At 42.5% G+C, this 24,557-nt stretch overlaps 2 protein-coding genes across 2 annotated transcripts; both read left to right on the forward strand.

Annotated features, from left to right (window-relative positions):
- The first annotated feature begins 325 nt into the window (after positions 1-325).
- Positions 326-16,483, forward strand: LOC138969518 (sodium-dependent proline transporter-like). Its single transcript, XM_070342335.1, has 11 exons — positions 326-488; positions 4,553-4,766; positions 5,103-5,234; positions 5,563-5,869; positions 6,407-6,539; positions 6,994-7,232; positions 7,576-7,700; positions 8,086-8,198; positions 12,456-12,587; positions 13,071-13,170; positions 13,597-16,483. The coding sequence occupies exons 1-11, from the start codon at positions 465-467 to the stop codon at positions 14,181-14,183; spliced, it is 2,106 nt and encodes a 701-aa protein (XP_070198436.1). The 5' UTR covers positions 326-464; the 3' UTR covers positions 14,184-16,483.
- Positions 16,484-18,481: 1,998 nt separating this feature from the next.
- On the forward strand, positions 18,482-20,334 carry LOC138968047 (uncharacterized). The gene has a single exon (XM_070340610.1). The coding sequence runs from the start codon at positions 18,562-18,564 to the stop codon at positions 20,332-20,334; it is 1,773 nt and encodes a 590-aa protein (XP_070196711.1). The 5' UTR covers positions 18,482-18,561.
- Positions 20,335-24,557: the final 4,223 nt, after the last annotated feature.

Raw genomic sequence — 24,557 nt, forward strand, 5'->3', positions numbered from 1 at the left:
AACATACACTCTCTCTCCCTCCCAAACATACACTCTCTCTCTCCCTCCCCCACCCCCACCCTTCCCCGCGTTTTTGGGAGGAAGAATATCTTGTTTACGAACTAAATCTCCACAAGCAATCTGCTCTTCTGTTTGAGTTTGCGCACGGCACACACACAACACGCAGTGGCGCGTGGGGCTGCATTTAGTCATGACGTCACAAGTGCGCTTGCCTCACACTCTTCACTGTGGAGTGGAAATTTTCCCCGTGACCTCAGACCCCTCACTGAACGAATGGAACAGCGCCAAGATTTGCGTATTCATGAGCTCCATAAAAGGGACCCGCACTCTCACGCTCCAAGCATTCATGTTCAAACCTTCGTTAAACGTGAACGGAGGGAAGTGATAAGAAAAAAATACTTCAAGATCATCAATTTGTGAACAAGTTTTAATCTTCCAGACTTATTGGTCATCGGGAATTCAAGATGGGTCTGTTTAAAGGCAAAGAGGTAAGCGCTACTTTCATTCATTCATTCACTACTATAGCGTATAGTCTGTTGGGGATTTATACAGAACTCGGGCATACCACGTGGTGGCTCCAGTCTTACCGGCTTTCTCTTCATCACCTGCTGATCTGAAAGTATCATTAGATTCACATCGCATTCACCTTTTTCTAACGTGCATTTTAACTTATTAAAAAGTGCCCCGTTTGTTTCTTCTGTTGGCATCGAACTACTAAGAATAGATTTAGTGGTACCGCCCGCTCTCAGGACTGAATTGGCGCAATGCCAAACACCTTATTGTCAGAGGAAATACTTCTATAGATTAGTTTTCTTGTTGAAAGTTGAGTGAAATGTCACCAGATTTAGATTGCTTTTGACTTCACTGAATCTGATGTGAACTGACGCTCATCACTACAGCTAAGCATTTTGAAACACTTCCTCCATATTGACAAATGAATGTTGACCTCCCCAGCAGTCACGGCCGAAGAACAGTGCAAGCCGGCTTTTACATTGTGATACATAGAAAGCGTTGAAAGAGAGGTAGCAAAACATTTTTATTTTTTTATTTGAGAAACATTTCTTATTAGATGTTAGAAATGTGTATGACTTGACTCTGGCACTGAATACTGGCCACATAAGCCTAGTCGCCCGTCTAGACGTGACTTGTATAACGAGTGTGCCCCGTTACTTCGCCTCGTTACTGTTTCTCAATGTCGCCTTTCACTTCCCTGTCTGTCGTGAAAACCTACCCGGTTTGTCAGCAAAGGGTACAGTTTATGGTTCACACGTTTCTCTTGTGGAATAGAGTGTTTGTATGTGCATGAGTGTGTCGTACGCCTGTCTGTCTGCACACACCATCCTCTTCACTCTCACACCCGCCAGGCTGCCATTCCTCGCCGACGATCAGTGTCAGCCGGAATTATTCAGGACAAACCAGAACCTTCCAGACTCGGCCCTGATACCTCGATCGATCAACAGAATGTGAAACCGGTCTGCTGCAAACTCCGCACTCCGTGGTATTAGCTGTAGATAGGCCTAGCAAGGGAGACCGTTGACCCCAGATGACCCCCAGGCTTCTTCTTGGATGAGCGAATGTATACTTAGTGATTGGATGAGAGAATGCCAATGGATACTTAGTGGTTGAATGAGCGAATGTATACTTTGTGGGCCGACACAAGGCGATGATGACCAGCAAGATCGATTCGGTTTACTCTCCTAAGACCTCACCCCAACCCCCACCCCCTTCCCTCCTAGCGGCCAGCCTCAAGCCCAAGGCGAGGAAAAAGCTAGTATTGATCGGGAGTCAGTGATGACGTCGTCAGCTGCTGTTGCATCCCCTGGCGGCGGCCCAGGGGAGATCACCGTGACTCGATGGCTGCCGATATCGATCAGTCTGAAAAAAGGATCACCTGCATGCGCGCGCATTTAGGAAAAATTTTCCAACCGACAAGAGTTGAAGTGCGTGCGCTCGCGCGGTGCTCGTGCCACTCGCACACACAACGGTCGTCAGTTCAGTGGGGTTGTTGGAATCCAATTGACCTCACCGCAACTTTTCGGTGCCAATAAGTCAAGTCTATTCTCCTTTAGACTGAGATTTTTTTCACACTTTGAAATTTACATCAAAAAGCGTGGAACCATGACGGAACGCATTGAATTAAAACCTGTCTCAGTTTCGGTGCGACAGATTGGCTCTGCAGAGGACGATGATTGCGGTGGCATACAACCAATACCTTTGGTAATAAGGAATTGATTATGTCTCAGTCAGCCGGTAGAAACTTGCTCAGACCTTTGATAATAAATTGATTATGTCGCAGTCAACCGGAAGAAACTGGCTCAGTCAACCAGTACAATGATGCTCAGTCAATCAGTACAGTCTGGCTCAGTCAACCAGTACAATCTAGCTCAGTCAACCAGTACAGTCAGTCTGGCATCCCGGCTGGTTCGCGATGGTCTGGGAGACAATTAGAGGAGTAAACAAGACTTAACTTTTTTTTAATAGCCTTAGGAGGGACCTACATTTAGGTCTATGGCCTTAGACACGAGCCGAAAGTGCGCACTTTAGATTAGACAACAAGCATTTCACGCATGGTTGGGAATCTTTTGACTTAAACAAAATGCCTTGCATGATTCATCCGGTGCACTGATGGGAAATTGAAAAGCTCTTAGCACAGGTATTCGACACTTTCAATCCCCATTCATTTCAATAGACAGAACTGGTTTGAACTGACAAGTTTCGATGTGCAGTCTGAAAGGACTTGTCTAAACTGACATTGAACAGACTGATTGAAACCTTTGCTTTGAATGAGTTGTCTCAACTGACTGGTGTTAACTGACTTTGAACAAGTCACAGTCACGTTGTCAGACAACACTGAATATAATGAGTTCTCTTGTAAACAGAAACCATTCTTTCCCGCGGCCTAGCCCCGTACCACCCCCCCCCCCCCTTTTATGACGCACTGATTCCGCAGTTCCGGAGTCTTGGATCCATTCCAAGAATGCGGGGAGGGAATGCTTTAAATCCCCCCTCCCCCCCCCCTTCCCAGCGCGCCTCTCTTCATACAATTGATACTCCGGGGAGTTAGCAGCTCAAGATAGCACATATCGAGAAAAGCGAGCTTACTTACCTCATAACTCTAACCCTGCGCTTAACCAAAGTCAACGGCCACTCGTACGATTCTACTTGAGGAAATTCGGCAGGACTGAGAGGAAAGCGCGATTAGATTCTGGTTGCAGTGTTCCTTAGCGCTTACTCTGAACGAAATAAACAATAAGGTGCGGTTCCTTGTGGAATTCTTTAGGAATATATTTTCTAAGGAAGCCATTGTGTACTTGTAAGTCAGTGTTTGCAATACGTGGGTGACGTTATGGTTTGAAGTTAAAGCAAAGCGGTCTTAGTTGCGGATTATGCCCCTTTGTCGGTTCAGGCTGTCGCTTGTCAAGGGTCAACATCTTGGTCTTGGAAAATCACAGCACTTTTTTTCTCCTCGGTCCAGCAGACAGGAAAGCTATTTTTATATCAGATAATGATGTAATCAGAACTGTGGTATTGAAGTATTAACTGGCCTGACTGCCATAGTGACCCTGACTACGGCATTAGCAAGAACTTGCCCTTGACAAGGTCTCAGCAATGACCTTCTGAGCGTGCGGTATAGCTGATATTGTTTCGGGAAGTTTGCCGCTGAACAATAGTCTTCCTCGATGTCCCGATAACAACTTAAACAAGAGTATTTTTCTGGGAAAAGCCTTTATTTTTAGCTCTTAACAAAAGCCGGTTAGAGATTTTCTTTCTTCCGTGTGTTTCTTTCCTGGTCGAATGTTGCCCTTTCTGCTTTGATTGCGCAACAAGGCAGTCAGATAGTTGAATGACACTGGACTCCCACTACACGTAGTTGGACCATTGTGTGTGTTGTCGTGGTTAACATGACCACACCCAACGCGCTTAGAACACAAGACGAGTTTGCTATATATATATATTACATGCCCCTGAGGAAGGTCTTTGACCGACAATTTGGGTAGCCAACTTATCTTGCTTGTTTGGTTTTACTGTTCAACTAATGTTTGCCATATATGTATGTGTATCAGGAACGGATTTACGTGCGCTTCAAAGGTCTAGTGAATAACGTATAACGAATTCTAAGAAAAAATCTATATAATGCGTGCAGACGTTTGAATTCAAATTCATTGTCACACATCTTCTAGCCACTCCCTTCTCCCTTTGCCTCCCACACACCCACAAACACATGCACACGCATGTAGTCGAACAAAGAGGCCTATTTCGACTTCAGCTTATTTTTTTAAAGTGTAACCTACCTATATAGTATTCATAAAGAAATGTAAAAATAATTGACGAGAAAGAATAGCTTTATGTCTAGAGGTCGTTAACAGTGGTTCAAGTCAAAACCCCAGCACTCTCATGTCATCCAGTGGTTGTCAACTTATCGTCAGATCACCAGTCACGTAACAACCCCAGCACTCCCATGCCATCCAGTGGTTGTCAACTTATTGTCAGATCACCAGTCACGTGACAACCCTAGCACTGTCATGACACGCTCGTTATCTTGTCATTTCAGGCGGAGAAAGGCGCCGTCTGCGTGCCAGCAATGGCGGGGTCCGACTCCAGCATCAGCTCAAGGTCATCCGACACGTCCTCGGACGACGACAAGGATGCCGAGAACCGGGGCACGTGGAACGGTCGCATGGACTTCCTCCTATCCTGTATCGGCTTCGCTGTGGGGCTGGGCAACATCTGGCGCTTCCCCTACCTCTGCTACAAGAGTGGAGGAGGTTAGTACCCGTGTCCCCTTAACTTGTTGATGGTGTCGCTGTTATTTTTATTTATTTTATGTACTGAATTTTCTTAAAATGATTTCTACATAAAGAATAAACAACGATTTGAGATAGTTACGTTAGTCATAAATAAAGAGCTGTTTGGATTACCGTGTTTTTTTTCTCCGAAAAAATCTTCTCAGTATCTTTGTTTGTTGTTATTGGTATTTATTGAATAAAATCTTAAATATGATTTATTTTTAATTCCTCTATTAATTCCTAGGTTGAACCTCAGAACTTGATGTAGTAACATTTTCCTTTCTAACGTTACATTTTTGTTGTGTTGTTTTGCAGGAGCTTTCCTGGTGCCCTACGTGATCTTCCTGATCCTGTGCGGGATGCCGCTGTTCTTCATGGAGATTTCCTACGGACAGTTCGCCTCACTCTCACCCATCACCGTGTGGAGAATGAGCCCTCTCTTCAAGGGTGAGTGGACTTTTAATTCTTTGGATTGAAGAAAAGAAAAACGAAATGCGATGAACTAATACAAGCGAATTCTCCCTCTCTCCCCGTCAGCCCCACCCCCCCCCTCCCTGCAGAAAGGATAAAACAAAATGTACAGGGAAAAACAAGAAAGAAATTAAAGGAAAAACAAAAATACTATTTCTTATGCAGTTCTAGAGACATAAAGTCTGAGCTTTCTACAACTTCAAAATTGAACACAAACTGTTTGATTTCTTTTTTGTAGTTAACTACACAGTCAGTAATTGCTACATCCCAAAACTTTACAATGTCTCCCCCTCTCTGTCTCTAGGTGTTGGCTACGGCATGGTGATCATCTCCGGCATCGTGTGCGTGTACTACAACATCATCATCACGTGGACCTTTTACTACCTGTTCATGTCCATGCGGAAGGTGCTGCCCTGGTCTGACTGCGACAACTCGTGGAACGACGAGCGATGTGTCATCAACAAGTTCGCCGACACCGGCAACGTCACCCTTGCCAACTCCACTAGCATCAACGGGACGACTTTGAACGCTACCGTCGTTGCTGCCGTGGCTGCCAACGGGACTACTCTCAACTCTTCTCATCTGATGACAGCCAGCGAGCAGTTCTGGGAGTAAGTTGCAAGATCTTTTTGCTTAATTTTGGGGAGAAAAAACATAGAAAACAATATATTACAAATCACCGAGAAAGTGCATATATATATATATATATATATTATCTTTAATGATAAGACTAATCATTTTTGAGATGTGTTGTTTCATGCATGTTTCAGATATTACAAACAAATAATTTGCACATTTTAAAGCACTAACACAGTTCGCCCTCAGCATAGTAAAATCAAGAACTACAGAATGTCTTCAAATGGGTACTGCTAAGAGGACCAAATTTTGATAGTTTAGAAGAGTTCGTTGCTGCAAAGTAAATGATATTTTATATTGTATTTAAGTACGATACACGATGTTAAATCTAATGTTTAATCTTTAAATAACTTTGTACAGTGCCTTTTTTTGTATTCATGAAGCAGGCCAAAAGGCAAACTTATGTTTTGTAAAAAAACAGACAAATATTACTCTCGTATTGAATGATTTGTTCTTGTTCTTGTTGTTCTTGAAAATTGACTGACAAATGTTTCTCCTGTTCTTGTCCACAGACGCAACGTGCTTGAGATCACTGACGGCATCGAGGACCTGGGGTCGATCCGCTGGCCGCTGTTTGGCTGTCTGGTGCTGGCCTGGGTGGTCGTCTTCCTTTGTCTCTGCAAGGGCGTCAAGTCGTCCGGCAGGGTGAGAGACCTATTATCTCTGGTGTCCGGTGCTATGACAACTCTTCTCTTGCGCTGTTTGATAAGTTAATATATATTTGTGGAAATGTCAACTTCATGAAGCTGAAAGAAATAATATTAGCAGATAATAAAGGATTATTGCCACAAATTCCTATTACTACAGTTACTAACTGGCCTCACTGCATATAAATCGTTTCTTTCTACTACAAATTAAAGCAGGGTTTCACTTTTTGATTTGCCAATAATGTAGTACTCTGTTCTTGAGCGGTTGAAGACCTTTTTAGAGTTTTTTTAAGGAGACAAAACAATAAACAACCAACAAGACTTTCTGAGTCTTAAGTTTTCAGAAATTTTCGCGAGTTTTTAATATTTTTTGTAAGTTCTCGATTCTGAAACACTGAACTCTTCTACCCCCCATCACATCGATGTTAACCCTGTCATTCCTTGTTCCACAGGTAGTGTACGTGACCGCCACCTTCCCCTACATGGTTCTGGTGATCCTCCTGATCCGCGGCGTGACTCTGCCTGGCGCCATGGAGGGCATCAAGTTCTACCTCATCCCCGACTGGCAGAAACTGCTCGAGTTCAAGGTGTGGGGTGACGCCGCCATCCAGATCTTCTACTCCGTGGGCATGGCCTGGGGCGGCCTCATCACCATGGCCAGCTACAACAAGTTCCACAACAACGTCTACAGGTTAGACCGCAATATAGTTGTGTGTTTTGTTATCAAAAACATTATTTGTTTCAAAAGGTGCAAGTTCAACTAACGAATGAAACATTTACGAGAAACAAAAACAAGCATCCAACACGAAACAAAACAAAAAAAGAACGAAAAAAATTCGATCAATAATCTGTTAACACCATATCTATGCATTCTCTTTCTTTTTGTTCTAAACAAAAAACCCAGAGAAAATTAAAGCAACGCTTGAACTAAAATGAAAACAGCGATTCCAATTAAAGTGCCTTTACTCAAATGGGTTTAAATTTCATTTGGCCCTTCAAGCTTTGAAACTTACATTTTGCTGTTGTGTTTTCAGAGATGCGATCATCGTCCCCCTGATGAACTGCGGCACGAGTGTGTTTGCCGGTCTGGTCATCTTCTCCGTGCTCGGCTTCATGGCTCACGAGACGGGCGCTGAGATCAAGGACGTTGTCACTCAAGGTGAGACCCTCGACCAGCTTTCTCTCAAGCTCATCATCGTCTTCATATCTTATAAAAAAAAGAATAATCCGAACCGAGCCTGAATTTATGCCAAGAAGTGCTGTTTCTGCATGATATAAAACCGAGATGAATTGTTAACCCTAAGAGAAATGAATTATTTTAAATGTATTGGTTTAGCTTAAAATCAATTTCAAATTCAAGTGTTCCTAACAAAATGTACTTTTTACATAAAATTAATAACATGTTTTCCTTTAAAAGAACAACTTCAGTCATATTTATATATGTTAGGCTTTTGTTTTTGAGGCTTTCGTTTTTGTGGGACGACTTTTCATGAAGAAAAGCAGTACAGTATAAGTATTGAAAATGTCGCCTTGTTTCTCTGCAGGTCCCGGCCTGACGTTCGTGGTGTACCCCGAGGCTGTGGCCAAGCTACCCATTTCCCCGCTGTGGGCCGTTCTCTTCTTCCTCATGCTCTTCACCATCGGCCTTGACAGCCAGGTAAGCTCACCTCCAACCTCCCTGTACTGGCCATCCTGCAGCTTGCCCTCTGTCTAACCCCGCTCTACGCCGGCTGCACTGGTCGGTGTGTAAGGCTGAGTACCTCAAAGTCAGGATTAGGATGCAAGGATTAGTGTCGCGCTCAAACTATACAAATGAAAATGCTTTTTTGTGCTTAGTAGAGAGTCGCTTTTCTGTTAATATGTCACACAAAAAGATTTTGTGTGTGAAAAAGAGTAAAATAATTTGAGAAAGAGACTAAAGTAGATCAAGGAAAGTCCAGGAACAGTCAAAATAAATGTGTCCAACACAACACTTGGCTTTTTCTTCAAGAATTTTTTTTTCAGTGCTAAGTATTAAAAGTGTTTGAGTTGTAGTTGTGAAGATTGATTTGGAAGAGGAGAGTGAACGTTTTCTTTTAAAGTTCATGGTTTGTCATGGTGCTAAAAACTATATCCAATGTTAAATGTCAGCTTTATTTTAGATACAGACACTCAGCCTTACACACTTAGTGAAATGCCTTTTGAAGTTGGTATGAAGAAAGATAATCCATTCTTCTCATAATACTAAACCCATTTATACCTTCTTCATAAGGCGTTCCTTAACCTCCATGGAAACTAAAATATTTTTTCTACGTTCGTTCAAAAGTAAAGTAAAGGGGACTGACTTGAACGGTCCAAGCTAAATTTCCTGAATTGGAACTCCTCGGACAATTCTTCTCATAAAGCAAATCTTGTTTATTTGGCTACCTGCTGCAAGAGAGTTTTTGCTAACTGGAAAAGTGAATCAAACCATTTCAAAGGGAGAGTAAAAGTTAGTTTGTGTAGGCTTGTGCACGCTTCTTGCAAGCTAGGTCTTACATTCTTAGTGTTTCAAAAGGCCCGCTTGTTCCCCAACGTCCCTTTGCAAGCTTAGGGAGAGACGGACATGCTGCGCTTTCAAGAAATGTCATCCACTTTTTGTGCATGGCGTTTTATGGCGCTTAGCTGAGAAAGCGCGCATGTTAGGTTCCTAAAGCATACACAAGCCTATTGTCTGATGAAAAATTAACTCCACAGTTCAGCAAATGTCATCTTGTGAATGACTTTGAAAATGAAATGACTCTCTTTCAGCAGATAAGCTACCCCTCACACTTATGTGTGTTTAGGACTTATTGAATGTCGAACTAAACCGGTACAGCTGGCTAGACGTTCCATAGGCCATGGCACATGCTGAGTTTGAACAGAGTCCGGCTTTGCGATATAAGTAATATATACGTAAAACAAAAGTTCTGCTGTTTGGCAATTGATGATTTCAATTGAAATAAGTAAAAGTTTCCATCGATTTTATTGGCTAATGTATCTATTGTTTTGCATACTTCATTACAGTTACAGTTATTGATTTTATCCTCTCAGATTTTGAAACACGTTTAAATAACAACAAACAAATTAGACTTCAAAGACTTATATTTCACCTGGACTTATTTTTAGTCAGCATGTGCCACCGCCAACATCATCATTTTTATTTGACTGATGCTGAAAATGAGGATACTTGTCACTTTTTAGTTTTCTTTGTCGCCCTTCATTGCCTGTACGCAACGAAAGAAAACAAGATTTGAAATTCAAAATGTCTCTGTGATCCTCATTTTCAAAGCTTGCATTTTATTTTTTGTTCTGTTTGCTTCAATTTTCCATGCAGTCTTTTCCAGCGCCCCCTTATAGAACGAATGAGTTGCGTGAAAGGTGGGGAACGTAGGTCTGGTCTGAGTGCGGGAGGCAGAGTGTTGAATGGCGAGCGCTGGTAGCAGAAAGAAATAACGACAAAAACTGGTTGGGATTTTTGGCAAATGGAAGCATTTTATCCAAAACACTAAACGCCTATAGATGGGGTTGGGGCGTGAATGTGTGACTGAGTGGTTAAGACGCCCTTTACCCGTCCGATGTGGGACCTTTGGCACTTGGGGTCGTCGAAGGTAACATTGGTTCGAATCTTGGGTTTGAGTTAGGATAACTGGAAGGTAGTTCTGTGAAAGAGTAACGCGTGTTAATTTGGGTTTCAGTAGAATATACAATTGAGTGAAAATTATGTTTCAAGAATATTTATTTGGGGGGATAGTTACAGTCAGTTAAAAAGTTTATATTTATCTTGTTCGTTAGGACTTTACACGATGCATTTTTAATTATCATAATTTATATGCCACACACGCAGAAAAAACGTACGATCTACTTGACAAGCATAGGCTAACTTTTAAAACAATCGATATTTTCCTTGAGTGAGTAGGCCAGAAATAACTTTAAAGACCATTTCCAGTTTGCATGCAAAGCCATATTGTGATGTCGAATTTGACTTGCTTTTTGTGAACTGCTATTGTGAATTCATGAACCGAAACTTTCAAGGGGCATGGTATCGTTTTTACAATGAAAAGGAGTAGGCCTTTGGTTAAGGTTATCCTTTTCTTTTTGTTTGTCCTCGTCTGTTGACCCACAAATTACAACATCCAAAATGTAAACATCATAATTATAGAGTTCTTAAAAGAAAAGATTGAAGAGCTAATGATTTTGTTTTTTTGTTCACCCTTCAGTCAAAGAGTGCTTGAAAGACACGCAAGAAAAGCCAACGATTTATCCTCTCTTTTTATCACTCGGCCCATATTTGTGGTCAAAACTCGGTAAGCGTAAGCTGAAGACATCAGCTCTTTTTCTGTTGCAAAAAAAAGCCAACGATTTATCCTCTCTTTTTACCACTAGCCCCATATTCGTGGTCAAAACTCAGTAAGGGTAAGCTGAAGACATCAGCTCTTTCTCTGTTGCAAGAGAAAGAGGTGAAGAAGGTGTTAGTGTCAAGGCGTGTCCCCTGGAGGTCTCGGTATGTGTATAACCATGTTGGTGTTTGATTTGCCGGGTCAAGGATGGACGCCACGTGTCTCAGAGTTGGCGGCCCGGGCTTCTTCCCTCCAGCGTGAAAGCGCTAAGTCTTGTGGTTTTCAAACCTTTTGAAACAATAGAGCGATTTAGCTCGACTTGTTCCCTGACTTTATTTGGAGCAATCGCCACCACAGGATAGCAGCTTGAATTTCCTGGTAAATTATTAGGCCACCCCCCCAAAAGTAGCATCTTGTTGTGGTTTTCTTTTATTTGTGAATCTTAAAGCCATTTCAAAATCTTAACAAAATTCTAAAAGATTTTTTTTTAACGATTTATTTGGCTAAGTTTTGAAGAATTGTGTCTTCTTTTGGCTCTGTATATTTTTTTTCTCCAAGAAACTGAAATATAAATCTTAACAAATATATGACTGGCCCTTATGAGGTATACTTCACTATCAGATCATGTGATCCAGCTGTTCTGCTTGGATTTCTGGGGTTTGATAGTGATCTATATCCCCTATACGATTGCTTCAAGTACAGTACGGAAAAAATATCAAATTAAAACATTTAGAATGATATTCTTTAATATACTGTAGAGTCTGCCCAAAAGTGCTGATATAAAAATAAAAATTGCAGCAACGGCAAACATGAGAACTTGATAGAAACATTAAGAAAAGAAAGAGAACATTTTGTAAGTACACATTTATTCAAATTCTAAAAGAACTTACTTTGTGAGTAACTTGTACAAAACGTCTGGTCTCAGCCAATTCAAAATGTTACACTTTCACCAACTTTTATGTTTGAAGCACTTTTGGTCCGATCAAATGTGGTTAATGCAAGGGGGTCTAGATAAATATTCAAAATTGACTAAAGACATAAAGAGAGAATTTAAAAAGATGCAACATATTGTATAAAGCAAAAAACACACCATATGTTGCTACAAAAAAATCACTTTGAGAGATAAGCTCTCTTTTTCAAATCTTTTTTGGAAAACGTGCTACGCAAAATACCCTCCTTGAAAGGCTGCCGCTCTGTTCGACCCAACCAATGACAAGTCCATTGATCTCTCTTCTTCGTGAGTCTCACGTGACCCCTTGGGTTCTCGAGACACGCAACTCCAACAACAAACCAACCATTCTACTTGTGTCTTACCCAGAAACTTTCTCAATGGTTGTATTAGAAAACCAAAACAAGAAAGCATTTGGTTTGAGTTTGATCGCCTTTCTGTTTCGGTTTCACAAACATCCAAAGCTTCTTTTCAGACGTTGTTTTGCAACATATTCTCATCTCATTGTTCATTGGTTGGTGTTGGTTTGAGCGAATTTTTACAGTTGCATTTAATACATGTTGTTTCAGGCTTTTGACAAGGTGGCCCAGTCACGCCTTTGCTAATTGTACTGATTTGCTGTGTGCAGTTTGGAATGTTTGAGACAATGACGAGCGCTTTCATCGATGAGTTCCCCCACCTGCTGAAGAACAAGAAAGTGGCATTTACCGCGTTCATGTGTTTTGTGGAGTTCGTGTTGGGGATCCCCTGCGTTTTCCAGGTAAATTTGCTCGTGACAGTATTCCACCTTGAATTATAAACGGTTAATGTTTTTATGTAATCATTATAGTGACAGTATTTCACCTTGCATAATAAACGGTAAAATTGTCCAGGTAATTATGCTAGTGACAGTATTTCACCTTGCATGATAAACGGTTAAATTGTTCAGGTAATTATGATTGTGACAATATTTCACAGTATTATAAACGGTTTAATTATCCAGTTTTGGTAATATCAAGCAGCTGTTCAAATAATATTCACTTGTTAGGTAGATAGAGAGCAATTACGACAATTGGTGGATGCCACAGAGGATTGCCTTTCTCTTCTGTCAAGGATTATTGGTTGCGTCTCAAGCGAAAACAATAATAACTTTCATTTAGTCACGTTTTCATGCTTATAACAATAATGACAAGAAGGTGCAAAAGCACTTCTTAAGACTTGTGAAATGTCTAACGTTGTGTGCTTTGTGTGTGTGTGTGTGCAGGGCGGTATCTACGTGCTGCAGATCATGGACTGGTACTGCGCCACCTTCTCCCTCATGCTACTGTCCCTCACCGAGTGTCTGGTCATCGCATGGGTCTATGGTCAGTACTTCCTCCAATCACTACTTCTCTCAATTACTACTTCTCTAAATTACTACTTCTCTAAATTACTACTTCTCTTAATTACTACTTCCTTCAATTAGCACTTCCTTCAATTAGCACTTCCTTCAGTTCCGTCAGTCCATAAGAAAAGGGTAGCGCAGTTTAGCATGGAGGCACGCCTTCCCCTGGCAAAAAGCTACCCAATTGTACATAAGGGGAACCTTACAGGATTATAGGAAATAACCTCCCCCTATCTTACCTGCTATTTTGTTACTTCATCTCTATTTGCTATAGAAAATGCAAGACTGTTAGTTATAATGATGCTACCAAGCAAAAGCAGAGAATTACAAGTACACACACAGCTAGTAATATAACCGCGTTGTCTGGTCACTTTAATATAATCGCGTTGTCTGCTTCCTGTTACAGGCGTGAACCGCTTCTACAAGGACATCGAGCTGATGATCGGGTTCCAACCCAGCAACTACTGGAAGATGCTGTGGTGCTTCATCACCCCGGCCACCATCCTCTTCATCTGGGCCTTCTCCGTGTCTCAACTCGAGCCCGTGACATACGGCAGCTACCAGTACCCCACGTGGGCCATCGTCTTCGGCTGGGGGCTGGGCCTGTGCTCCCTGCTGCCCATCCCCATCGTCATGGTGATCAGCATCTGTCGCGAGGAGGGCACACTGTGGGAGCGGGTCAAGAAGCTGTCCCAGCCCGCCGACAACTGGGGGCCCGCCTTGCCCGAACACCGGGAAGCCTATCTCGCTACGCTGGACGGGCCCCGCCGTAGGTTGCCCCTCACCATGCGTGACGATTCCCCCATCTACTCCCCCAAGAAGAGCGCCTGTGGAGGGGCCTCCGCGTGCGTCTTGATCCCCGAAGAGCGGAACTTGCTGTCGGACAGCGTGGCCACGATGACCACCATGTCTGACCGGTCCGTCATCGGCCAGAGCACAGAGTTCACCAGTATGCTGGCTGACGGTCACAAGCCCCCGGTCACGACCTGCTGATCTCCCCAACTAGTCCCGCTAGACACATAGATCACGTGACGAAAGAAAGAGACTCTGTTCGAACACTTGACAAGAGAAAAGACTCTGTGGAACAAAAGACTATTTATTATTATATGTCAAAGTGTTCTCAGTCCAGGGCCAGTGTGAATGAAGAGAGAGGAGTGCATGACTTTAGAATGCAGGACTTTTGTTTGGAGCGAAGTGAAGCGTGTATGTTTATAGCAAGAATGGTTTTGCGGCGTGCAAAGTGATGTGAAAAAGTGTGCAGCATATATCGATATCAGCCATGGAGAGAATGCTGAAACGAAGAATGGAAGTTTTTGACGAGTTGGAGGGCGTGTAAATAAAGAAAGCATGTTTTGTATGGATGGTCAGAAAGAGAACGGAATGAAAAGCATTGATCTTGAAATAAAACAAAGATGGTGGAAGGGTGGATGCCTGAAAGTGAGAAAGTTATGTGCCTGGAAAGAGAACAAATTTATGAACAAGCCTTTTGATAGATACGAAAAAAAGGCCTGCTCTGCAGAGAGACAGCTACACTGCATTACAGGCTAGACATGTGTTCAAAGGTCTCCACGCTTCGCTGACTTCAACCTTCATTATAGAAACAACTCCCAGGAACAGAGCTGAAATCTGAGAGAAAAAAGCATTTTGCGCGTAATGACGTCAACACAGAATGCCAGCAAATCTTTCAAACGCGGTTTTCAGCTGTCCTTCATGGCAGTACAAGGTGCCTGCTGCAACTATAAGATGAGATAAAGACTGACTCAGGGTTCAATACGTTTTTGCTCAGGGCAAGTTTCGCTTGGATGGCTGAAAAGAGAAATCCAATTTTCCTGTTTTGATAGCGAAAAAAAAAAATCGAAATACCTTTTTAAATCCTTTAAAACGGAGATTAGGTGGGGGGGGGGGGGGGGGGGGGGGAGGGGTGTGAGTCCGAATATATTTGTGTTTGAAACAGACACAAGTTGGTGTGTTAGGACATTTGTGTTAAAATGTTTAAGGTTACAAGTAGGAGACGGTTGTTACTATTACATACCACGTCTCCGGCCTAGCTGCTTTTGATACCTGTGAATTACTGATTATCCTCTCATGTGTGACGTGTAACAAAATGACGCTGCAATCTCCGTTGTGATAAATATCGGGAAACGCATATCCTTCAACGTAACAAATGAATTTATATGCTGCTTCTTTTATACAAAACGCAAAGAACAATACTTACACCGTGCCGTTTTGTTTGGCATTAACCATCCTTACAGACTATAGAACAAATGTGGAAATGGCTTTAAGTTACTGTGTTTAGTTTCTTTAATTCTTCAATTGGACACGTTTTGAACCACAGTACAAAGACGTATACTACCAAGTCATTTTTTGCACTTTTGAGATTTGAATGTCTCCGAGATTTTGTGATTCTTACTCCTCTGAATAGTGTTAGCTGTAAAACTGAAATGTTCATCCTGGCTTTGATGCATAAAGCTTAAAGAAATTCTTGAATTCACAGCTAGCTATAAGGATAATAACAGTACACAAAGTACTTTTATTTGTTCAGTTCGACATCGTTTCTGCTGATTCTTTAATTAAGCTGATACATCTATTTTCTGGAGTATTGATTTGAAAAATGACACTTCTGTTATCATGACTATAGACACATGAAGGGTGCAAAGGCACTGTTGAATCAAACGTACATCTTTTTGAGTAGCGATCTCACAAACGGACCGACTGTTGTAGTATATAAATATGAATCTCACGAACAAAAAGTACTCATTTTACAGAAGTTTATCATTTTGTTACCGTTTTTTTTCCTTTTCGTGCATTTTGTGCGGTGTTCAGATTACATGATGTATACAGTAGCAAATGTGCGAGTGAATGAATGAAAGAAATAAAACTGAAATTGAGATTATTTGACCAAATTAACCTGTTCTAGAAATTAAAACATTGCGGTTTTGTATAACGTCGTAAAAAGCAAATTAAAAAAACTTAATCAAACTTCCGATTTAAAAAAATGGATAGGTGAGAAGATGACTTTTGGTGATAGGGTAATTTTGAATCGAGTCGGGGGTTTATGTGAGTTCAAGAGTGCTTGAGTCGTGTGTATGTGCTGTTGTGCATCGCGCAAACAACGATCTCGCCAGCTTCAAGTTCAGAGTATTTATGGACATTACTAGAGACCAAACTTAGAACTATTCCAGTCATTAGCATCCTGTTAAGGTCCAATTCAAACTCATTTACTGAACTGCGTTTTATTTCGTATGTTATTTTTTGCACTGTATTTTTTTAATAAATTAAAATGTTAAAATATGTCTCGAATTTCTGTGTGATTTTTAATGTTGGAGATACTCTGTGTGTGTGTGTGTGTGTGTGTGTAGGCGTGCTCGCGCACGCGTGTGTGTGTCTGCATATGAGTCCGTTGGTGTGGGTCTGGCTTTCCGCCGGGTGACGGTTTGGCAATTCAGTACACAACCACATATTCTCACAAACACACAGATATAGATACAGACACAGACACACATACATACACACACGCATACACTACACATTCGAAGGAACGCACGAATGCACGCATACAACAACAAATATATACAGTGACACACACGCATTCGCATGCCGCGGCACACACGCACGTACTGACACGCGCACACACACACACGCGACTCATGGGTTTGTGTGTGTGTGTATGTGCGTGTGTGTGTATGTGTGTGTATGTGCGTGTAGGTGTGTGTGTGTTGGTGTATGTATGTATGTAGGCCCTGTGTGTGTGTGTGTGTGTGTGTGTATGTATGTGCGTGTGTGTGTGTGTTTGTGTGTGTCGGTTGGTGTGGGTCTGCCTCAAGTTTAGCCGGGTGTGATGATATGCCTGACGCCGAGCTGCTGGTGGTTCACCAGCGGACTAAGGGAGAAAACTGCAGACAATTAAAGACTGCAGTGCAGTGCCTGTGAATTGCTTCCCTTGCTGTGCAACGTTCAAACAGTCATGATGGGAAGAGCCAGGATTTTCCGCCTGACCGTCTGCCACAAAACCAGGAACGAGTTGAAGACTACTGATTTGAGAGCATCGCGCTTGAACCGTTTCAGTAAGTTCAATCAAATATGAATAGTTTGACAAGGTCAGTATGGCCCAGGTGCCGTTTGGCGATTAAACAACCACACGCTGCATTCACAGACACACATAATATTATACACAGACACAAACCGTGGCCGGCGACACCAACACACCCAACACACACACATCGGGCACACACACTCACACACACACACACACACACACACATACACACACATACACACGCACACACACAACATGCACACACACTATACACACAAAACAGTGACACACACACACACTGATACTGGCACACACTCACCGGCGCGGCACACCGCATACGCACACACACACAGCCGCACACACAGCCGCACACACACACACACACGCGCGCACACACACATACACACCGCCCCCCCCCCCCCACACACACACCCCACAAACACTGACCCCCACACACACACTGACACACGTGACACCCAGTCAGTCACACACACACACCCACACGTGGCACACACTGACACACACAACCCCCCCCCCCACACACACACACACTCACATACACCCCCCACACCACCACCCCACGCACACCCAGTCATACACCCCCCACACAGACACACAGACACACATGCCGCAAACCCTCCTCTCCATCTCGATTCCAGGTCTACCGCAAAAAGGAAAAAACAAACTCAATGCCGTGCCCCCTGGTGATTGATCTGCAGCTCAATATTTCACACCCCCATCCCCCCCCCCCCCCCCCCCCTCCGGAGTCGGTCTCAGCCCCGCCAGAAAGTGTAAGTAGGGGAAGGGCCCCTAATATATATGGACCACTTTTTGTTTATTGCTGATAACTTGCTTGTTTTCTTGCGAAGAAGTTTCATTTTGTGTTTGGTAGTCCTTCTCTCTTAGGTTAACCGTGAGGCCTCATTCAATCCCGAGAAAGACTTGCAGAAACAGCACAAGAATGTGATAATTTCAAGATCAAGTGACAGGTTCGTTTGTGTTTTCATGTCAAAAAACTTTCATGAATCTCATATTTCCGTCATTGTTGACAACATAGCGACTCTGTGCTCTCCTTTGACCCTGAGTGCTTTCAAAAATGGTATCAGTGTGCCACTGGGCAAGATCTTGAATCCAAACAATGGTCTCAGCTCCTATTCCCAGTTCCATGAAGCTGTGCGCGTCTCGGTCAACTATGACATCCCCTTGGACCAGGTGCTGAAAAAGGTGGTGACACTTCTACAAGGTCAGTCTTCAGAATGTTCAGATAACAAAAAGGAGAAAAAGTTGGATTTCTTGACGCGCCAGTTGCAGCTCTTGACAGAAAAACAGTTTTCGATGAATGACTTTTGTTTTGCCATTGAGTCTTTCCCCCAGTGCAGTTACGAACAGTTGAGGGAGTATTTGGTCCTGCCAAGTAAGCGCAAGCTACAATCGATTGTTGCATCTGTTGATCAAGATGAAGTACTGAGAAAAACTTTTGAGAAAGTGCATAGCCATAAGCCTCAGCAACGGAATGTTTTTCTTTTGGTTGACGAAGTGAAGATTAGGCCGACTGTTGCGTTTTCTGGCGGGGTGCTGAGTGGTATGGCCAAAAACAATCCAGAATGCAGAGCAACTGCCATGCTGTGTGTTATGATGAAGTCGTTGCACAAAGGACCCAGTGTAATGATTTCTGTGACACCTGTGCACAAGCTGACAGCAGCATTCCAGTTTGAGATTGTAAAGGAAGCGGCAGCTGCTGTTGAGAGGTCAGGTGGGTGTGTGATAGGTTCCATCACGGACAATCACAAGGTGAACCAGCAGTATTGTAAGCTGTTTGACCGGACCGGTGACACTGATAGTCTTGCCACAGCCAAGCATCCACGTGACAATGGGCGTGTCTGGTTTCTCCTGTTTGACACTGTCCATCTACTGAAATGTATCAGGAACAATTGGATCAGTGAGAAGTGCCAAAAGATAAGCTTTGACAACCGATCAGTGGCGTCTTTCACAGATGTCACGCAACTGTATGAAGCCGAGAAAGACAGCGTTCTCAAGATGACATCCCTCACTCAAGCTGCTGTCAACCCTTCAAAACTTCAGCTACAGAATGTGAAACATGTACTGAGAGTTTTCAACGACAAAGTTGTTGCTGCATTGACACTGCAAGGCTGCCATGAGACTGCCACTTTCATCCAAACTGTCGTCAACTGGTGGAACACAGTCAATGTGTCTGGGAAAGGGCAGGACCGGCGCCTCAACGATCCCCATCGAGCTGTTCAAGAACCAGGGTCTACAAGTCTGGATACATTCCTGGGAGTTTTCCAGGGGGCTGACTCGAGGCATGGAGCAACACGCATCCAGTGCCTTACCCATGACACCAAGAAGGCACTAGTGCAGACCATGCAGGGTCTAGCGGCTGTCTGCAAATATTTGTTGACATCTGAACATTTTGAATCTGTCCTTCTGCGGGAAATCCAAAGTGACCGACTTGAGGGGGAGTTCTCCGTGTACAGGCAATCCACTGGCGCAAACTCCTTCATGACCACAGGGGACGTCTTCTATGCTTGCAAGAAACGCCTTGCCAGACATGCCGCCACGTACCTCAAGTCAATTGAACTGCAGCCCGAGCCAAAGGAGCACACCTGCCTGGGCCCTGTCATGCTAGAAGATGCAGCCTCCATTGATAAATACACTGCAGAAGTGACACTGACTGTCAATGAGGAGAGCAGTGCTTCCTATGTGGCCGGGTGGCTGGAAAGCAAGTGTGGGGGTGACCTGGCATTCAGTGATGAAGAACCACTTGTGACCAGTGAAGTCAAAGACTTTGTTGAGACTGTCTCCAGAGGCTCCCTGACCATTCCCCATGTGTCGACGTTTGAACTTGTACATGTGCGGCTTGGACTGTGTTTTGTCAAGAAGGCGCGTCACCGTGCTTGCTGCCGCAAAAGACTGGGCAGTATTCTTCTAACAGTCGCCAACTTTAACAGCATTGACATTAACTGTTCGAAAGTCTACACGCACTTGTCGAATGTGCTGCTGCATGGGATCCAGATTCTGGAGAAAGACCATCAGAAGAATGCCGTGCTGCTTCAGACATCAGTGAAAAAGGCCCGGTTGGCAGATTGAATGTTGCAGTCAGGTAGTCTTTTTTTGTTTTTTGTTTTGGTTGTTGTTGTTGTTTACTTCTTCTTCTTCTTCTTCTTCTTCTTCTTCTTCTTCTTCTTCTTCTTCTTCTTCTTCTTCTTCTTCTTCTTCTTCTTCTTCTTCTTCTTCTTCCTGGGCTTGAGTTCCCAGGGTCATCCCTTTTCGGGGATGAGAATTGTGCGTGTATGGCCGTTTGTTTTTCCCTGCCGCATGGGCAGCCATACTCCGACTTCGAGTGATTAACAGATTTGTTTTATGAATACAGATAGATTACAGGGCTTGAAGGCAGGAAACAGTGCAGGTAAAAAGCAAGACAAGAGACAGAAGATGAGAACAAGGAGAAAGGATAGACAGTGGGAACATGGTTGCCCTGTGTTGCCAGCCTATTTCAATCCGCGGGCTACCCTCGCGGTAGTAGTTGTTTACAAAAATGTCTAACCAAAATCTCTGAAAATATGTAATTAACTCATTGTTCAACTTTTGTAGAGCAAATGTGATTCAGAACTTTAAAAACTATTATTTATTAATCATGTCGAGTGATCACAGCTCTACTATGCGTTAGGCCTTATTAGAATGAAATGGCTTTGATAGATATTCAGCAAAAATTAAATACAGAAAAAATCACAAAGGGTGCATAATACAGTGAAGCGGCCTTCACGAATCACTGTAAAAAGCCCCCTATACTTCAAAATAACATGATACAACTTAGTGTGCAAGTCAGACTAATTCAAATATGCTTTAGATTTAGCTGTTTCGGGTTGATGAGAGCATTATTTGAAGCACACCAGGAAACTAAAGAAGCTTATCAAAAACAGAGTGAAATTAAGTGAAATTATCAACTTCCACGAAAAGAAAACTATTTGTTATATTTTTTTTAAATCTCGAGGGCGAGTTATGGGTTATTTCCAGCAAGCTTCTTAATGAATTAATGAAAATAGGCTTTAGCTTTTATTTTCTTCGATTTGTTGAAGGTGGTCCATATTAGGGGACTCACACATACTTTGAGATTTTGCTATTATTTTTTGTTTGCAGGAGAAACTCGGGGTCAAGACTGCTTTGTAACAAATACGGTCTTAGCTGTCATATAAAGCAATGTTTGTGTTATAAAAGCGTTGGCTGTGGACAGAAACGAGTCCGGCAAATTTAGAGTGAACGGCATGCCAAAAGTGAAAAAAAAGAGAAAAAGCCTAACGGTTTTGAGGTTTGTGTTTCTGCAACTCTTTTGACATGTGCAAGTTGTCCAGAGAGGGTGAATACAGCCAATAAAAAAAAATTGAGCGCTCTAGCGCCGTTAGTTTGTCAGAACAGGAGGTGGTCCATATTAGGAGCCGGTCCATATTAGGAGCCCTTCCCCTAGTTGCTGTGTTCTCGAGGTCAGCAGTGCGAAGAAGAGAGGGAAAACATGGTTCCCACGTTGTAGGTGCACCGTAAGTAAGGAATCAACAAGTCGCGTAAGGCGAAAATACAACATTTAGTCAAGTAGCTGTCGAACTCACAGAATGAAACTGAACGCAATGCCATTTTTCAGCAAGACCGTATACTCGTAGCATCGTCAGTCGACCGCTCATGGCAAAGGCAGTGAAATTGACAAGAAGAGCGGGGTAGTAGTTGCGCTAAGAAGGATAGCACGCTTTTCTGTACCTCTCTTTGTTTTAACTTTCTGAGCGTGTTTTTAATCCAAACATATCATATCTATATGTTTTTGGAATCAGGAACCGACAAGGAATAAGATGTGTTTTTAAATTGATTTCGACAATTTAATTTTGATAATAATTTTTATATATTTAATTTTCAGAGCTTGTTTTTAATCCAAATATAACATATTTATATGTTTTTGGAATTAGAAAATTATGGAGAATAAGATGAACGTAAATTTGGATCGTTTTATACATTTTTTTTTTTTTACAATTTTCAGATTTTTAATGACCAAAGTCATTAATTAATTTTTAAGCCACCAAGCTGAAATGCAATACCGAAGTCCGGGCTTCGTCGAAGACTACTTGACCAAAATTTCAACCAATTTGGTTGAAAAATGAGGGCGTGACAGTGCCGCCTCAACTTTCACGAAAAGCCGGATATGACGTCATCAAAGACATTTATCAAAAAAAGGAAAAAAACGTTCGGGGATATCATACCCAGGAACTCTCATGTCAAATTTCATAAAGATCGGTCCAGTAGTTTGGTCTGAATCGCTCTACACGCACGCACACACGCACACACGCACACACACACATACACCACGACCCTCGTTTCGATTCCCCCTCGATGTTAAAACATTTAGTCAAAACTTGACCAAATGTAAAAAGAGGCGGCGTCACCTTGAACGTTCCATCGCAGAATAAGGGCCCCTCGTACGCGTCAAAGAGTCCGTGCGTCTCGCAACCAGAGTCGGTGAAGATGATAGCATGATCCCCAGGGACCTCAACTGTGTCTCTAAATTGGAAATAATAGTACATTGAGGGGACTAAACTAAAGATTTGTCGGTTTAAAATAACCTTACACACAAATATTGGAAGTTAGAAATAACCTTTTATAACATGAATCTTTTAATTGATAGATTTTACTCAATAAAGTAGTCACAAAGTCTATTTTAGGAGCTATAGATAGGAGATAGTTACATGAGCTCAATGAACAAAATTAATGTTGAGGTGCTCCAATTTCTAAACGAGACAGTTTTTATTTTCATTTATATTTTTGTAATCAGCATACGTCACCCACCAAACTTTTGGTCCCAAAGTGGCCGATAATTGTCACGGACCTACGTAATTATACTAGGTCCGTGATATTGCAATTCGGCGTTATTCCGCTTTCCCTCAAGTACTCTTCTACTTAAATTTGACATATTTCTTTGAGGAAACCCTATTGTCTATAGATACTAAAATGAATAATAATTAAAATTATTACAAGCAGTTTGAAATGTTGCATAGGTTTTACATTCCATGAGATAGTGATATAAATATTCTACTTACAAGTAGTTCAAGGCGTAGCTTTGTTGACTCATGTCCGCTGTTGAGAGCACCTCTGCTGCCTTAGCTACTGTCCGGGGGAGTGGAGGCTGGTTCAAGCGGCGCCTCTTCTGCATCGTGCTCTCCATTCTCCTGAAGCTAAATGCACCACGTACACCACTTTCTCGCATAGTGGTGTCACAAATATCTCTCAACGATGACGAGGATGCTTCGGCTTTTCGTTTCATCGACGCTGTGGCTGAAAAACGAGAACGCCAATGATAGGGAAGATCACGGAAATCCTCATAGGGCCCCCGTTTCGGATCACTGCGATTCAGCGTTAACGTACCTAAATGCGACAATATTTGTAGAAGTTGTTCAAAACAATGTTTTCTCGCGGTTCACCAGAAGTCTAGAAGGGCCACACCAGCTCTTTAAAAAAAAAATTTGACGCAATCAGCTCTGTTTCCAAGTTTCCCGCGATTTTTCTGTGCACGAAAAACCAAGACATGCGCGACACGCCCAAAACAGCCAAAGAATTTGGTCAACTTTGGACAGGTGGGATAGCGAAACCAGAGATCATTTGAATTCAACATCAAGGAAGTGTTGAGTAAAAATGTAGACACATTAATAAAGAAATGCAGTTAATTGAAAACCTTTGCACACTTTTTTTTGCTCTTTAGTTATTGGAGAACTGGGTCCAGCATTTTCGTACTCGTCGTGTTTCAAATTAGTTACTGGATTTTTGAAGAATTTTATGGACACCTTCATTGGTGGTTGGCGAGATACCAGCACATAGTAAAAAAAAAAGATTTTAACCATGTTAACCGTACCTTCTTGTATCTTGAAGTGGTTGTCTGGAAGCGGTCCGTGTGAGTGAGGGTTGGTTACTCTGCAGACGCCATCTCTGATGACCGCTCGGCCCCTGCAGTCTGCATCCGTACTTGACAGGTATCGCGACAACCAGGCTATGCGCTTTGTACCTTGGTACTCATGGTCTTCATGTCGATATTATTATTATTATTATTATTATTATTATTATTATGGTGAGCTTATATAGCGCGAACCACAATTAACTGTGCTCTCCGCGCTTTACATACTCATTTCTGCCGTGTGAAATGGAATTTTTTACAGACAGACAGACAAACAAACATTTTTTACACACAATATATAACGCATTCACATCGACCAGCAAATCTCAAGCCTGTTAGGCGAAACTTTACCTTTCACGGCCTTTATTCCAAGTCACACGGGTATTTT

Source organism: Littorina saxatilis, linkage group LG6, assembly GCF_037325665.1.
Source record: "Littorina saxatilis isolate snail1 linkage group LG6, US_GU_Lsax_2.0, whole genome shotgun sequence".
NCBI classification, from domain to species: Eukaryota; Metazoa; Mollusca; class Gastropoda; order Littorinimorpha; family Littorinidae; genus Littorina; species Littorina saxatilis.